Source organism: Nicotiana sylvestris, chromosome 10, assembly GCF_000393655.2.
Source record: "Nicotiana sylvestris chromosome 10, ASM39365v2, whole genome shotgun sequence".
In the NCBI taxonomy this organism is placed as follows: Eukaryota; Viridiplantae; Streptophyta; class Magnoliopsida; order Solanales; family Solanaceae; genus Nicotiana; species Nicotiana sylvestris.
Window position 1 is genome coordinate 171403900 of NC_091066.1, and position 18299 is coordinate 171422198.

Consider the following 18299-nt stretch of genomic DNA (forward strand, 5'->3'; position numbering starts at 1 on the left):
AAACTTCGGAACGCATACGACAATATCAAATCACCAATTTAACATAGGATTCAAGCCTAATAACTCCAAGAACTCTTAAATTATGCTTTCGATCAAAAATTCTATCAAATCTCATCCAAATAACCTGAAATTTTACACACACATCCCAAATGACACAACGAAGCTACTTCAACTCTCGGAATTTCATTCCGACCCCTATATCAAAATCTTGCCTATCAACCGGAAATCGCCAAAATATCAACTTCGCCAATTTAAGCCTAAATCTTCTCTACAACTCCAAAAACCCATTCCGATCGTGCTCCTAAGTCACAAATCACCTAATGGAGCTACCCAGATCATGAAAATTCCAATCCGAGGTCATATACAAATAAGTCAAATATTGGTCAAACCTTTCAAATTTCAAGCTTCCAAACTGGAAAGTGTTCTTCCAAGTTTATTCCGATTATCCTGAAAACCAAAATCAATGATTTACATAAGTTATATTGCATCACACGGGGCAAGTCATACCCGAGAACTGGCAAGCGAAATGCAAAAGCTTAAAACGACCGGTCGAGTAATTACATAGAAACATGAGCCATTACTTGTTCCTTCTTTACGTGCAGTCCTAGATGTTTTGATTGACGCCTAAACTTTTATCCTTTAAACAACTTAGGAGGGTCTAGAACTGTCCAAAAGTAGAGGTCCTAAAATACCTCCAGGACCACAAGGAAGGGACAGGTAGTGCATGCATAGGACATTTATCAAGGCTATTAGAACGCTTTAGGCTATGACCAAGGGGAGGGAATTGAGTAGTAATGATATGATGACTACGCGCTAATGTCACGTGTAGCCCCTCATTGAGGAGTATTTACCGGACATTGTGTGGGGTGATCTTATAGGCCAACCAACCTAGGACCCCTCTTTCCCAACTCTTATATTTTTTTAAACAAATTTACTTCCCCTTATTTATGTTCCAACCTTTTCCCTTGTTTTCATTACTTGAACCTTACATGTCCTTACAATGTCCAAAACATGCCTTTATTTGCAAATACGTGTTTAAACTATTTATTTGTTAAAAAGACTAATTCATAAGTATAAGTTCGGCCGGGACCCACCATTGTGGACCGAGAGAGGTGTCTAACACCTTCCCCTCAAGGTTATTTCGAGACCTTACCCTAAGTCTTTGGTAATACAAACTAGTCCAAGAGTTAATTACTCTAGGTGCCCTAACGCACCATAATACGTTAGGTGGTGACTCTTCAAAAACCCAAATTCCCAAAAGGAAATGAGTTATTATCCCCCATGAATGTCGAAACCCGGACTTCTCTCTTCCCACGGAGAGGGAAAAAAGGGGGCGCGACACCTTGGTCAAACTAAAAGTACATATAAGCTAAAAAAACATAAGTTGGGGGTGACCAACTTATGATTTATGACTGATTTTAGCTTATAAGCACTTTGAGTGTTTACGAAACGCGTATATAAGCAAAAAAATGCTTATAAACCAGTTTAACCAGCTTATAAGCTTAGCCAAACACCCTCTTAATCAATTGTAATTTGATTAACACTTGTTTTATCTGAATCAACGGAAAAGTGAGTGAATGAAGAACAAAAACAAAACTAAAAGCGAACTATGAATGAACTATCTTATTTCTATTTTTGGTTTTTCTGTTTTGCTTATTGATTTATATTGGAGAAGGTCTAATTTTCTCAACTCTATAATTGTTTTTAGGAGCAAAGCTTGATTTACACCTCAATTATGTAAAAATCAGCAATCTTACAAAATACAGATTTTTATATGACTTTCATTAAAAAAAAATTAAAAAAGATTAATCTGTTCAATTTTTTATATCATGCTTATGGTATTAACTAGTTACGGTTAGCCTGGGCAGTGCCCGAGCCCAACAACCATAGTCAAAGGTAAAAAATTTATGTAGCGTCCAGTTTTGTTTCATCCGTTGAATTTATGCCCACTTTTTAAGAAAAGTTTAATTGATACTCAAACTTTTTGCAAAATGAGTTTATTAAATTTTTTGTCGTTTGGATAATTTAATGATTGGAATTTGTTCTTTATGATTTTTGAAGGTTATGTTTCAAATTTGAGCTCATTTGAAGTAGACTTACATTGAATCGTGTATTATTGGGCGTTTGGACATAAGAATTGTAAAATTTCAAAAAAAGTGAGAAAAAAAATTAAGTGAAAATGGTATTTGAAATTTAGAGTTGTGTTTGGACATGAATATAATTTTGGGTTGTTTTTTAATTTTTGTGAGTGATCTGAGTGAAAATTTCGGAAAATAACTTTTTGGAGTTTTTCAAATTTTCGAAAAAAATCAAAATTCAAGTTCAAGTGAAAATTGGAAATTTTATAGCCAAACAATGATTTCGAAAAAAGTGAAAAAATTTCAAAAAAAAAAAAGTGAAAAAATTCTTATATCCAAACGGGCTCTTAGATTGTTGAAAATCGAAGAACAAGTTTATATTTCAGAGTTGTAGTCAATAGATTGAACTACTTAAGATTCGAATTTCTGAAGTTGCATTTGAAATATAGAAGAACTTCAGATTTGATTTCTAAATTTGCATTGAAGAAATTAAATTACTTCAAATTCGAGAGGATACACTGTATAAAATTTTGTGGAATGCGGGTATAACTTCAAAGGTTACCCCAAAAGTTAGTATATATAATATATTATATATTATATTTATTAGTAGTATACATCACATAAACCATTAAAATTGTACATGAAAGGTATGTTGTGTTGTATACTTAAAACAATATTAAATATGTTTATATTATATAATATATTGTACACGATATTTATTAGTAATATACATCAGGGTTTTTTTCCCCAAAACATATTTGAGATATATTACGAATGTGAAAAGTTAAAAGTAGTTATAACTTATTTAATTAAATTTTGAATAAGTTATATTATGTGTAAATTCCTCATTTAGATATACCTATAACATATATTTTACTTATAATATTGGTTATTTAAAATAATATTCATAGTTCTCAGGTAATGCTATATCTCCCATTCAGAATAAGTATCTTCTAGAATATTCATTAAAAAAATCACTTAATATCATTAGTATAGGGGTTATTTAACTAAGTTATTATTTATATCTTCTCAGTTATTCTTTATATATTCTCATATTTTATCTTAAAGCGAAGTCATGAATTTTCTCAAGGGTGTTCAAACTTAAAAGAAGTGAAAAAAAATTCTTCGACAAAAGGTGTTCGGTATATATTATATACCTCTAAAATATAATATTTTGCCTATATATACAATTTAATTTTTAAGCAAATGGTGGTCAATTGATCATCGTTTAACACATGTAGCTTCGTCCCTGATCTTAAATGACACTATTTTTTTTCAATCCGAGGGGATATAAGCTATTTAAATATGAACAAGGAAGATGGATACCTTTTTTTCCTTCTTTATGTCATCCTTTTACACGCTACGCTATCCTCGGCGACGATATCGTCATCGGAGATGAGCGGGTGGCTGAACGTTATCGCGAGCTAATTTCGCTCCAGTTGATGATGCATATTCATATTGAACTTCAACCAATGTCACTTGCTCAACAACTGCCTTCTTCCCTGTTCCGCTCATCCCCTTCGTCAGCTCTTTGATTGGGATACTATTACCTAGGTTCCTAAACTTTGAAAAGTTGGATGCATATATTATTTTTCTGATTTTTGTTGTTGGCAAATATTTTATTGTCGATTTTCGTCTTCTTGAGCTGAAGGTCTTTTGGAAACTTCCTCTCTACCCCTCCGAGGTAGGGGTAAGGTTTGCGTACATTTTATCCTCTCCATACTCCACTTGGGGAATTTTACTGAGTTGTTGTTATTGTTTTATGTCAAGTTGGTCTTTGTTTTACTCTAACCAAAATTGTTTTACCCAATAAGAAATTATACCATTATTTTTATAAGATTTTAAAGATGAATATACTAAAATTCGATCAATCTCAATATATAACGATTGAGAATAAAGATCGATTTTAAACTAGAAAGATGCGCTTTTTTGTTTAGGCAAAAAAGGACTCTACTATTATTTTTTAATGAAATTTTAAAAATAAATATGCTAAAGTTAAGTCAATTTTAATTTACAATATCAGACATAAATCATCAAGTTCTAATTTATAAAATGAGATTTTTTTGTTGACTATGATATTTAAAACTACTAATTTTTAGATACACTTGAAACTTTAATGATGGGAAGAAGTTCATGTTTAAAAAGTAAACATATAATATATATATATATATATATATATATATATATATATATATATATATTATAATTAAATGTCAACAAACTATATTAGTCTTGTAATTTTAAATTTAGCTTTAAAGATTTAAAAAATAAAAATTAATGGTTAATTCACATACCTATATAGCGCATGTTTTGAAGCGTCTTAATATCTTCACTTTCTCAAATTAGCACGTCTTGTCTTAAATCACATCATTTTGAAAATTTCTCAAGAAAAGATTAAAATTTAAACCTCCAAATGTTTATCACAAAAATATTATATACAATTGTTGCATCCCCTTGTTTCAGTTACGAAAGAAAATACATATTTCTTATTTTTGTTTAGTTTTGGTATTTTTTAAGTAATTTAGTTGAAATGCAGTTATAATTAAAGTTAAGATATTAGGAAACAACAACAAACTTTATTTTCTGGCAAATTTAGTCTTCGAATAGAACTCTTAATCCAACAATATTTCTCATTATACGTTAGAAAGAACACAATATAAATCTAATTTTTCTTGTCTTTGCTATATAATTACCATATTTCTCCTAATTTCTTTTACATAATACCTATGTACCCCAATTTAAGTATCTCCATTTAGTTTAAACATGCTTATTTAGATAATTAAATGGATAATCAACTTTAACAAATGAAAAAAGTGTTGATAAGCGTAGAGAAAAAAGTTTCACTTAAAAGAAAGAATAGCTTTGAAATAATATAAAATATAGGATAATTAATTTATGCAAAGCACTAATGTTTTACTATTTTATATGTCAAAATATTTAAGCAAAAATTGGTTAATTATTTCTTTTGTGCAAATGTATAAAACAAAATGTCTGGACCAATGGGAATAATGTGTTTGGGTACAATTACTAAATTGCCCACACTGTTGCTTCTAATATATAAAGAGAATATAAATACGTTCTGTCCCGTCCAATCAAGAGAAAATATTTGCAATTCATCCCAAAAATGAGTCTCCATCGATCCCTTCTTCGCATACCTAAAACCCTAATAACCCCCTTTCGCAAATTAGTGCCCTTTTTTCAAATTAATTATTATTCAGTAAATACCCATGTCATTTCTAATGTTAATGACCAAAATCTAAATCCCAAAAACCCAAAAATTGTCCAAGAAGCAGAAAGAATCTGCAAAATTTTATTGAACACCACCTGTTCGACGAAATGTGTAACTGATGCTTTGGGTTCGGTTTCAGTAAATGTGAGTCCTTTATTAGTTGAGGAGGTTGTAAAGAAGCTCAGCAATTCTGGGGTTTTAGCATTGTCTTTTTTCCGTTGGGCTGAGAAACAGAACGGTTTCGTGCATACTTCAGAGAGTTATCATGGGTTGATTGAAGCTTTAGGAAAGATCAAACAGTTTAAAATGGTTTGGATTTTGGTTGATGAGTTGAAGAAAAAAGGGTTGTTGTGTAAAGAGTCATTTGCACTTATTTCACGGAGATATGCTCGTGCTAGGAAGGTAAAAGAAGCTATCGAGGCGTTTGAGAGGATGGAGAAATATGGGTTGGTTGTTGAGTTGCAAGATTTTAATAGATTGCTTGATACATTGAGCAAGTCTAGGAATGTTGGGAAAGCACAAGAGGTGTTTGATAAATGGAAGAATAAAAGGAAATTCAAGCCTAATATTAAGTCATATACTATATTGTTAGAAGGGTGGGGTGGAGAGAAGAATTTGTTGAGGCTAAATGAAGTTTATCAGGAGATGAAGGCTGATGATATTGAGCCTGATGTCGTGAGCTATGGAATCATGATCCATGCTCATTGCAAGGTTAAAAAGTATGGTGAGGCGATTGAGTTGTTACGCGAAATGGAAAGGAAGAAGATTAGGGTAACCCCTCATGTGTATTGCACGTTGATAAATGGTTTGGGATCGGAGAAAAGGTTGGTTGAGGCTCTTAAGTATTTTGAGCTATATAAGGGTAGTGGTTTTGATCTTGAGGTATTCACGTTTAACGCAATGGTGGGAGCTTATTGCTGGTCTATGCGTATGGACGATGCATATAAGTTACTTGATGAGATGAGGAGAAGTAAGATTGGTCCAAATACGCGAACATATGATATCATTCTTCACCATCTTATAAAGGCCAGAAGAACGAATGAGGCTTATTTGGTGTTTCAGAAAATGAGCAATGATCCTGGCTGCGAACCGACTGTGAGTACATACGAGATAATGGTGAGGATGTTCTGCAATGAGGACCGGACCGATATGGCTCTAAGGGTATGGGATCAAATGAAAGCTAGGGGAGTTCTTCCGGGAATGCATATGTTTTCGACATTGATTAACAGCTTTTGCCATGAGAATAGATTGGATGATGCCTGCACATACTTTCAAGAAATGCTTGATATGGGCATGAGACCTCCACTTCCCTTGTTTGATAATCTAAAACGGGCACTTCCTGAAGAGGGAAAAGAGGATACTGTTAAAGCTTTGTGGAGGAAACTTGAGAAACTAAGGAAAAGCAACTTAGTTGGATAGAGACAACTTAAGGTGGAACCACGGGTTCAAGCCGTAGAAATAGCGTCTTGCAGAAATGCAAGATAAGGTTGCATACAATAGACCCTTGTGGTTTGGCCCTTCCCCGGACCCCGCACATAATAGAAGCTTAGTGTGCCGGTTTGCCTTCTTTTTTTTTTTTTTTTGTATTCTTCACAATTGAATCGATTGAGTTTTTTTGGAACATCCAAGGTGCCTCATTATGTCCATTTTCACTTTTGTCCCTGCTTGCAGCCAATACAACCACAATCTAACTTGCACGAGATTCAACAACCGAAGCTATCGGTAGTCCCCAGGGGGCAGCATATTAGGCATGAGAGAAAAGCATATTGGCGAGTGATTGTGAGGCCCCAATTCTTGATTGGATCTCGCTTCATCAAATTCTTTTCAAAGAAATTGAGCACTAGCACATATGGCTATGGATACTACAAACAAGCTTTCTGCAATTACTGCCGAAATGGGCAATGCAAAATGAACTTCTTTTATGTTTAATGAGGATTCGAATAGCCAAGTCTAACTTGTTTGGTACTGAATCGTAGTAGCATTTGTTTTTTATGTTTCTTCTTTAATATTGTTATTCTACACTTTTGTAAGCGCCTCGCGAGTAGTTGGTGCTAAACTCAAACTAAAATCTTGACCTACATAGGATGTTGAGAAAAGAAATGCCAATTAAGTAATTCTAATCCGTTTAAAACCATTGCTAAGGAAAAGTGGAAACAGAGATGAAAAATAGAGTACAACAAATGTTTAGCATCGCATAATATTAGCCCCCGTTTGGCCATACATTTTGGCAAGTTTTTTTCAAATTTTTTTTGAAAACATTGTTTGTCCATAGATTAGTCATCTGTTTTTGAAAAATTTCTGAAAATATTTTTCAAGTTTTCAAAATCTAGTTTATGATAGATTTTGGGTGAAAATCAAGTTCCTACTCACAAAACTTCAATTTTTTTCAAATAAAATGCATGTCCAAACATAATTTCAACTTCCAAAAATTATTTTTCAAAACTACTTCAAAAATTATTTTTTCAAGTTTCAATTCAATCTATGTCCAAACGCTAGCTTAATATTCTCAAGATGGAGAGTGGTATTGAAATACATCTCAATTCTACTAGTCAAACTATTTCATATTACTCAAAGTCAAGAACCTACAATTTCATTCACTTTTAACTCTAAAACTATTGTTACCAAAACCAGCAGTATAATTTCCAGTTTCCAAATGTCACAGCACTAAAGTTCCACCATCAACCTATCCTGTATCATAAAACAAAAAAGCACCAACATATCAAAATCAATTCACACACAAAATAAATCTTTAAAAAAAAAGGCAGAATCAATCAAACACAATGTTCCAACCAAGAGGTTGTGAGTTCGAGTCTACCCAAGAGCAAGATGGGAAGTTCTTGGAGGGAAGGATGCCAAGGGTCTATTTGGAAACAGCCTCTCTACCCCAAGGTAGGGGTAAGGTGTGCGTACACACTACCCTCCCCAGACCCCACTAAGTGGGATTATACTGGGTTGTTGTTGTTGTTGTACACTGTTCCAAACAATTTAACTATTTGTAAGTAAAAAATCAAAAACTATTTTTCGTATCACGATAGCCACTAAACTATTTTTGCATAACTACAAAATCTTTTATAGTTACCTAAGTATTACAATAAGTTACTAGAAGGAAGCAAATAAGTTATTTTTTTTATGAAACTTAGGCAATAAAATAAAAATTGAATTACTAATTATAAAATTTCCCAAAATTATTGCAACATCTTGTTAATTATACCTCAAAATTCACTAGGATCAATGGCTATGGAAACACACAAACACACACACTAATCTTGAAAATGGAAAAATCAATCAAACACAATGCACAACAAAATTACCACATTAACCCAAAATTCACTGCGTTCAGGGGCTATGAAAAAACACACACACACACACTAATCTTGAAAAAGCAAAATCAATCAATCAAAAATAATGCACCAAACAAACTCAAAAATAAATTACCGCATTACCTCAAAATTCACTGTGATCAGGAGCCATAGAAACATCAAAATTTACCGCATTATTACTCTCATCCTTACCAAAATTTTCACCCATTTCTTCATCAATCTCATCAGGCAAAGGAATCACACTCTGCAACCCATGCACAACAAGCCAATCATTATAATACAAATCCGGATATGTAATTTCCACTCCATTAACAAACGCCACGTCATTAACCTTCTTAATCATCATATTAAACCCACTAACATAATTCTTAATCTCAGTCCCATTATTCAAATCAGTCCAGTACCAAACACACGGTACTAAATGCCTCAAAAATAACTGCTGATACTCAGAAAAATCCCCTGCGTACCCAACAATCGCGTCATCCATTGGTGCAAATACCGTTAACTTTAACGGCGGTGAATCATTATTAATCTTCAAAAACCCAATTAACTGTAACTCCAAAAACGAAGCCATGATTAAGTACCCCTTTGACTTCAACATCAACGACACCTCATAAAACCGAGAAAATGGATCAAATGTGATACACTGAGGACTTGATTTGAAATTCGGGTTTTGATTTGTATTCGGGCGGGTAAAATTTTGGCTGAAAAAATCTTCAATTGCAAAAACGACAACATACCCGTCATCGTAAATCGGAGACCCAACGATTTTGATGTTGTTTATTGAAATTTGAAGATCAGTAGCTAAGCTCGTGATGTAAAGTGAGCTGGAAGGAGAGAGAGAAGGGATTTTGGACGAAAAAGGGAGGGATTGAAGTGAAGAGAGAGAGAGTGAAAGAGGAGAAAAATGGAGGAGAAGATGAGAGAGAGAGGGTTGACCGGAGTTAACGAAAGAGGAATCAGGTGGAGTGAAGATTGTGAGAGCGGAAGGTGAGAGTGAGTGTTTGGTGGCGCGTGAGAGAATGGTATCAGAGATGAGTTCGAGAGTGAGTGACATGGAAACGTAGCCGGAGTTTGAGAGTGTTTCGGCGGCGTTTAAGAGGGACTGCGGCGGCGGCGGCGGTGGTGGGGCGGTGGTTTGTGACGTGGAAAATGAGAGAACTGAACTGAAAATAATGAAGAAGAAGAATGCTGCCATTGTTGTTCGATTTTTCGTTTTCATTTTCTGTTGCAGAGTGTTGGGTTTATGTAGGGATTTTTTGACGGTTATTTTCAGGGAATCAGAATTAGTTGTAAGTTTGTAAGATTATAAAATTCGTACCTCTAGTTTTGATAATTACAGAATGGTCCTATAGGAATAATTGTGTGAACTCTGCGTCAAAAGTTATGGGTTCAGTTGAACTCGTAGGTTATACGCCGCATCCGCCACTGCTTATCATAATGATAAAACTAATGACTACTATATATTTTTAAACCTTTTAATTTTGTATTGTGGATGATTTACGTGGTTAGAAACTGATTGTAATAGCAATAATACTCCATACACTATATGCCAAAATAATAAAATTCGTTTAAGCTTTTATATATATAGGGTAAAAAAGGAGAACGGCATTTTGGTAACTCCCTAACCTTCGCAACCATGTGTTAGAAATTAATGTCTTCTATAACTTCGCCACTTTGGTAATGCATCTTTCTGAAAGCAAGAATACCACCGGAGGCGGAGCTAGAATTTTAGCTCGTTTTAATTACTGGGTTAGCAATTAAATATTTTTATATATTTAATAATTTTTTTAATACAAATACAGTGTTTAAACAAAAGCTACTGAACCTGTAGCTACCACACCAGGAAGGATCAATCACCCATAAACACGAGAACTACATACTCATTATCATAAAAATAACAACTTAGACCAAACAGAAAATTTGTAACTTCGATAAAATTTAAGTGAACGTGAGCATTCACTGGGTTGTTGTTGTTCATTTAATTTAAGTGAAATTCTTGGGCGCTGTCACAAAAAAGCGCCTGGATGCTTCCTGATCAAGAGTCTGATACTCTATTGGAATTATGAATTCTTTGTAGTTTTGATACGTCAATGGGATGCAACACGACAAACAAGGTATAAATATTCAAGATACATGAACTGATTGCACAATTTATAATAGAGACTTCACCAAGAGGATAATTTTTTTTCATGAAATAAGTAAAGAAATAAAGCTCAAATTTTGGGAAAGCCAAAAGCTAAAGGAAAAACTTAATTTAAATCGAAAATCATACCTAATTAGAGGCTGGCAGCGATTAGCAACTGATTGAATAGTTGTTTATTATAGAGTTTGATACCGTTCGCTAGCCCTAATTTAAAAAATTAAGTCAATAAGGAAAGATTTAATAAATACAATTTTAGTTGTTTTTAAAGTTTTAATATTGTTAAATTACTATTTTGTTCAATATAAAATGTACTTTTAAAGGGTAAAAAATGCGAACGACATTTCGCTAAGGGCCTTCGTGTTTTTAATATAATATACTAGTTTCTATGTACATGCGTTGCATGTATATTTCTCGCTAATTATTAAAAGATAAGGTAAAAAATGTTGTCTTCCTCCAGCTTTATATTAAAGATCAACCTTTTGCTCTAACTTTAAATAATATACATTGTTCACGTCATGTATCAAAATTGTGTTAATTATGACGACTTTAGAAAGACAACGTAATTGTCAACCAAGCGATGATTTTAGATAGACAACGTCATTTTGCTCTTCTTTGTCAAGTCTTCTTCTACGTCAAATTTCTTTTTTATGATATTTTTATTTGTCTTTCTGAATAAAAGCAGAAAAATCCAAGTTTATATTAAAAAAAAAACTTAATTACTATCTAACTTTAAACAATATATAGGTGTTTTTTTATGGCATGTATCAAAATATGCCAATTAAGCATTGATCTTAGAAAGGTGGCCATATACTTTACCCTTTTGATTATTAAGTTATTTTCCCATATATCTAATGTATATATATAGCGAGCCAAAAGTTCAATTTCATACAACTTATGTTAGTTGTATGATGTGATGTGAGAATAAACGATGTTGGAATCCAATTCATGTCTTATATTAGTAAAATTTTACCAATAGAGACATTCATATAACTACCAATTAACAAAATATTGTGCTAAAACACAAGGTGTATATCAAGAACCAATACAATATAAATAAATAACACCAATAATCTATAAAAGAGAATTTATCATACTTTTCATATCTCTGGGTACCCTTAACTGCATGCTCTCAATAACATATAGATTTTAAGAAGTTGAGATAGTTCAAAATTGTTATATTAACGGACATTATTTGGAAAAGAAATTGCTATAATTTGGGAGTACGCAAATACAGTGACAATATAAAAAATATCAGCAAACTTTGATTCAAACATATCCTGCACCGATAAAAAAGAAGAAGAAACATATATAATGACACGTTTTCTTATATTCTAAAGATTTAAAACATAAATACTTTTAAAAGGAAGTTTAAGGGTCCTACGCATATTTGATTCATATTACAATTAGAACTGAAGCAACTTCGTGGGAGTTTAAGCATTTGTGTATGTTTACTGCCTTGCTATTTGACTCATCTTACAATTAGAACTAATATTGTAGTTTAACAGAAAAAGAATTTTGGGTAATATTATTTTGAATATTTACAATTACATCTACCTTTAACTTGCTTCATTATACAAATATTATAGGGTATAAAAGTCAATCAATATTTCAGGGATATTTTTGTCGTTCAACATTTAGCATAAATTATTCGTACTTTTATAATAATATAGATATATAAATTATACTAAGCAATATTTAACGATAATTTCTAAATTTTTTTGTATACTTTTCTTCATTATAATTTTATGAGTTTAAGTGCTATGTACTGTGTAGTATAATACAACCAACCCCATTCGAATTACTAATTACTCCTTCTATTCTTATTTATGTAAATTTTTTTGCTTTTCGATAGTCAATTTAGCTAATCTTTGAAGTTAAATTGAAGTAGATTAACTCAGTATCCTCATGTCAATATGATGAAAAAAATGTATTTCAAAATGTAATTAAGAAACTAGGGATGTCAAATTTGGATCAAGCCCAAAATAACCCGCCCAACCCAGGTTGAGCTAGTTATTGACCCATCCATTTACTGAACTCAATCCATTTTGACCCAACCGATCTCAACCCATTTAAAATGGGAGAAATTCAAAAATAGCCAGATTTACAAGTGGTTATTTAAAAATAACCACGGTTTCAAAAGTAATTAAAATTTAGCCACTTTTCATGTAAAGATAAATCTGAAAGAAAATACTGTTCAAAATCTGGAAAAATACTCCGGTATAATATACTGGAGTTCTCCAGTATAATATACCGGTCCAACATAAAATACTGGAGATTGGAGCATCGGTACTCCAATCTCCAGTATATTATACTTGAACTTTCCGCGTGTTGGAGTTCCAGCATAATATGCAAGAAGTTCATATACAGGTTCACTGATCTCCAGTATATTATGCTGGAACTTTCCGTGTTGCAGCAAAATAGTGACATTTTTCAATGACTTTGTAAACGCTGGCTATTTTCAAATGACCAATCTAAAAACTGGCTAGCCCATGTTATTTTTACGTTTAAAGTTGGGCTAATTTTTAGCCCAAATTAATCCATGAATAACTTTGCCAAAATATTTTAGAAATCATAATAAAAGAAAAAAAAATCGTATTTAGGGTGTTATTTCGAACTTATCGAAATAGTAACCCGTCGTCGTTCGATCGAGGTTGAACTCTTCTCTTTTTGGTGAAGGCTCTTGGCCTTAAAGGTTGCTATATCGAACTTGTCGAAATAGTAACTCGTCGTCGTTCGATCGAGGTCGAACTTTTCTCTTTTTGGTGAAGGCCCTTGGCCTTAAAGGGTGTTATTTCGAACTTGACGAAATAGTAATCCTTCGTCGTTCGATCGAGGTCGAACTCTTCTATTTTTGGTGAAGGTCCTTGGCCTTAAAGGGTGTTATTTCGAACTTGTCGAAATAGTAACCCGTCGTCGTTCGATCAAGGTCAAACTCTACTTTTTGGCAAAGGCCCTTGGCCTTAAAGGGTGTTATTTCGAACTTATCAAAATAGTAACCCGTCGTCGTTCGATCGAGGTCGAACTCTTCTCTTTTTGGCGAAGTCCTTTCGCCTTAAAGGGTGTTATTTCGAACTTGTCGAAATAGTAACCCGTCGTCATTCGATCGAGGTCGAACTCTTCTCTTTTTGGCAAATGCCCTTGGCCTTAAAAGGTACTATTTTGAACTTATCGAAATAGTAACCTATCGTCGTTCGATCGAGGTCGAACTCTTCTCTTTTTGGAGAAGGCCCTTGGCCTTAAAGGGTGTTATTTTGAACTTATCAAAATAGTAACCTGTCGTCGTTCGATCGAGGTAGAACTCTTCTCTTTTTGGCGAAGGCCCTTGGCCTTAAAGGGTGTTATTTCGAAGTTGTCGAAATAGTAACCCATCGTCGTTCGATCGAGGTCGAACTCCTCTCTTTCTGGCGAAGGCCCTTTGCCTTAAAGGGTGTTATTTCAACCTTGTCGAAATAATGACCCGTCGTCAATCCCAGTTTTTGGAGAGCCAAATATCTTCTCTGAGAGTCCCAGTCCGTTTGGCATTGCTCGCAACAGAGGGTACAACGTTGGATAATGTGAAACGTTGCTATTTCGCTTAGGTTCGCTCTGCGTACAAATTATAGATTCCTTATCTGGCTCATGTCTTCCGGCTCGGAGGTATCACCGGCGGGCGGTATCACAGTTGCTTTGTAGTAGTTTTTCGTCCTTTAATTGAGGTGTTTCTTTATTCATTCGCCTGTGCGGCCATTGTATTCCTACTTGAGCAGAGAGTTGGAGACGAGTTAGAACGAAACTTTCCTTGCCCCCGTCTGGTGGTCCGATGGGGGAGAACTGGTTGATAACGTCGTTCGCCATGTTAGGCATATCGATGGTTGATAGGTCGAAGGTTTCTAAGCCTGGTTATTTTGTTCGACTCTCCTCCCCCTACTGCACTGCTCCTTTGTCTCACGTGGGTTGGATTTTTCCTTCGCGCTCCTTTTGGTGAGTGATCATATTTCTTGTCTTTGATTTGGGAGAGACTAGGAAATTTCACTAAGAAATTCCCACAGACAGCGCCAAATTTTTTGACTCAAAAGATATCGAAACTTTTTTGGGCAAATCAATCAAAGAAGATGAGGATGTAAATCTTAGTCAGACATAATTAATTTCAGATCAAAGAGCTAGCAGTATGGATCACATGTAGGATGAAAGAAATATAAATGATCTTATTGAGATTCAATATTGTATCCCTCATCGATCAATGGGGAGACAACTTTACATATTTTCCTAGAGATCTGTTCTTCTCTCTCAAGAATACAAGAAGAGAGCTTTTTAACTTCAAAGAGAGATAGGAGGAGCCGCCCCCTTTATTGAAAGCTTTCCATTGCTATATATAGTCGAGACACCCTTGCCCTTTGTTTGGACCGACGTCCGCATGCCTCCAATGTATCTTGGTCGTCCCTTTAAGCGCTGTTCCTTCTGGCTCGACGGATGTCGGGAAAAGGGTGTAGAGTGGGCTATGTTATCTTTCACTGCTCGGTCTCTTGGGTGGGACGTGTTAGGACCGAAAAAATCAAGCTCACGGGGGAGCTAGCAAAGCAAATCTTGAACGACGATAAATCAAACAACACAAGAGAAATATATCAAAAGAGACACAAACATATAACGTGGTTCGGTCAACTGACCTACGTCCACTGCGGAGATGAGCAATCCACTATATAAAAATGAGAGTACAAAATATTGAGAGAACAACCTCACGAAGAGACAAACCCAAATAACACACTAACATTTGTCCCGTAAAGTTCTCCCTCTACACACAACTCTCAAACCCCATATAGCTACATTGTGGATGCTACTTAATGAGAAAGACGGATTCTCAATTTATAGAAGTCCAAATATTTTCCTACAAAAAAAAGGACTAAAGTATAGGAGAATTATAATTTCCTTCTATAAAAAGGAAAACTCAATTAAGGTAATTATATTGCCCTTTCCTTCAACAAATAGGAAATCCAAATATGGTAAGAAAATTATGACAAACACCTAACAATTCTCCCCATTGGCCGGAATTTTTTGACAAAATAAACTTGATCCACCTTCTTCACATAGCCTTCAACATGTCATATCTCCAAATCTCCACCATAAAGTTTGTCTCAACGTGCGTAGCACACTGGTCAAATTTTTCAGAAAAAAATCACGATTATCGTCAAATATGTTGCGGCTAGAACTGAACCCGCCAAGATGAACCTGTCTTGAACCTCGCTCTGATATCACTTGTTAGGACCGAAAAAATCAGGTTCATGCAGGAGCTAGCAAAGCAAATCTTGAACGACGATATATCAAACAATACAAGAGAAATATATCAAAAGAGACGCAAACATATAACGTGGTTCGGTCAACTGACTTACGTCCACCGCAGAGATGAGCAATCCACTATATAAAAAAGAGAGTACAAAACATTGAGAGAACAACCTCATGAAGAGGCAAACACAAGTGACACACTAACACTTGTCCCATAAAGTTCTCCCCCTACACACGACTCTCAAACCCCATATGGCAACATTGTGGATGCTACTGAATGAGAAGGATGGATCCTCAATATATAGAAGTCCAAACATTTTCCTACAAGAAAAAGGACTAGCCAAGTATAGGAAAATTATAATTTCCTTCTACAAAAGGAAAACCCAATTAAGGTAATTATATTGCCTTTCCTTCAACAAATAGGAAACCAAATATGGTAAGAAAATTATGGCAAACACCTAATAATTCTCCCCCTTGGCCGGAATTTTCTAACAAAATAAACTTGATCCACCTTTTTCGCATAGCCTTCAACAGGTCGCATCTCCAAATCTCCACCACAAAGTTTATCTTAACGTGCGTAGCACACCAGTCAAATTTCTCAGAATAAAATCACGATTATCGTCAAATATGTTGTGGCTAGAACTGAACCCGTCAAGATGAACTTGTCTTGAACCTCGCTCTGATATCACTTGTTAGGACTGAAAAAATCAGGTTCACGCGAGAGCTAGCAAAGCAAATCTTGAACGACGATATATCAAACAACACAAGAGAAATATATCAAAAGAGACGCAAACATATAACGTGGTTCGGTCAACTGACTTATGTCTATCGCGGAGATGAGCAATCCACTATATAAAAAAGAGAGTAAAAAACATTGAGAGAACAACCTCACAAAGAGGCAAACACAAGTGACACACTAACACTTTTCCCGTAAAGTTCTCCCCCTACATACGACTCTCAAACCCCATATGGCTACATTGTGGATGCTACTGAATGAGAAGGATGGATCCTCAATTTATAGAAGTCCAAACCTTTTCCTACAAGAAAAAGGACTAGCCAAGTATAGGAGAATTATAATTTCCTTCTACAAAAAGGAAAACCCAATTAAGGTAATTATATTGCCCTTTCCTTCAACAATATCAACAAGCCACCTCGTGGCGTACATATCTCAGGCCCTCGGCCTCAAATCAGTATCAGTATTTCCTCACAACTAGGCCATCGGCCTTACTTAGTCAAAAATACTTACAAGCCCCTCGGGCATTAGTAAAACAGTATTTCTCAGCCCAAAACATCATTTGAAATATAATTCAAGTCTCAAAATAGAGTAAAAATGGCTGAGTAGTAAAACAGTGGAAAATAACATGACTGAATTCAATTAGTAAGTCAAAACAGTGAGGAAATAGTAATAAAAATCCCCGAAGAGTTCAAATAGTTGGCACGAAGCCCAAATATGGCAATTAGCCCAAATCATGATGATAACATATAAGTTTCAGTCAAATACGCGGTAAAATCATCAATCGGGACGGACCAAGTCACAATCTCCAATAGTACACGACCTCACGCTCGTCATCAAGCGTGTGCCTCACCTCAATATAGCACTACGATGTGCAATCCGGGGTTTCAAACCCTCAGAACATTATTTACAACCATTACTCACCTCGAACCGGCTAAATCTCTAAGTCGCGACGCCTTTTCCCCTCGAATCGACCTCCACGCGCGTCGAATCTATCCAAAATCAGAACGAATACGTCACAATATGTTAAAGGAACAAAGCCCAATCGAAAATAATCAACAAAGGGCGCGATTCCCGAAATTACTAAAACCCGAGCACCTGGCCCACGTCTCGAAATCGGGTAAAATTTATATTTTCAGAATCCTCATATCCTCACGAGTCTAATCATACCAAAATTATCCAATTCCGGTACCATTTGGTCCTTCAAATCATCATTTTATATTTTTGGAAGATTCCACAACTTTTCTTCCCAAATTCCATCCCAACTCACGAATTAAATGATGAATTAAATGATAGATTCATGTATTCTAGCCAAATTTGATTTAGAATCACTTACCCCGATGAATCTCTTGAAAAACCTTCGAAAAATCGCCAAAATCCTAGCTCTCTAGGTCAAAATATTAAATAAAACCCAAAACCTCGTATTTATAAAGTACCCCACAGATTTCCACCTCTGCGGACCGCACAAAAACGATCGTGGTCCGCACAAAACTAGTGCGGTCCGCACAAAAACGACTGCGACCGCATAGGTTTTCAT

The 18299-nt window shown here is 34.8% G+C and overlaps 2 protein-coding genes across 2 annotated transcripts; one reads left to right on the plus strand and one right to left on the minus strand.

Annotated features, from left to right (window-relative positions):
• The first annotated feature begins 5178 nt into the window (after positions 1–5178).
• LOC104224806 (pentatricopeptide repeat-containing protein At1g71060, mitochondrial) lies at positions 5179–7272 on the plus strand. Its single transcript, XM_070160768.1, has 2 exons — positions 5179–6864; positions 6979–7272. Exon 1 carries the CDS (start codon positions 5203–5205, stop codon positions 6724–6726), a length of 1524 nt encoding a protein of 507 aa, XP_070016869.1. The 5' UTR covers positions 5179–5202; the 3' UTR covers positions 6727–6864; positions 6979–7272.
• A 578-nt stretch (positions 7273–7850) lies between these two features.
• LOC104224805 (putative fasciclin-like arabinogalactan protein 20) lies at positions 7851–9835 on the minus strand. Its single transcript, XM_009776513.2, has 2 exons — positions 8751–9835; positions 7851–7995 (listed from the first exon to the last, which is right to left on the minus strand). Exon 1 carries the CDS (start codon positions 9823–9825, stop codon positions 8752–8754), a length of 1074 nt encoding a protein of 357 aa, XP_009774815.2. The 5' UTR covers positions 9826–9835; the 3' UTR covers positions 7851–7995; position 8751.
• Positions 9836–18299: the final 8464 nt, after the last annotated feature.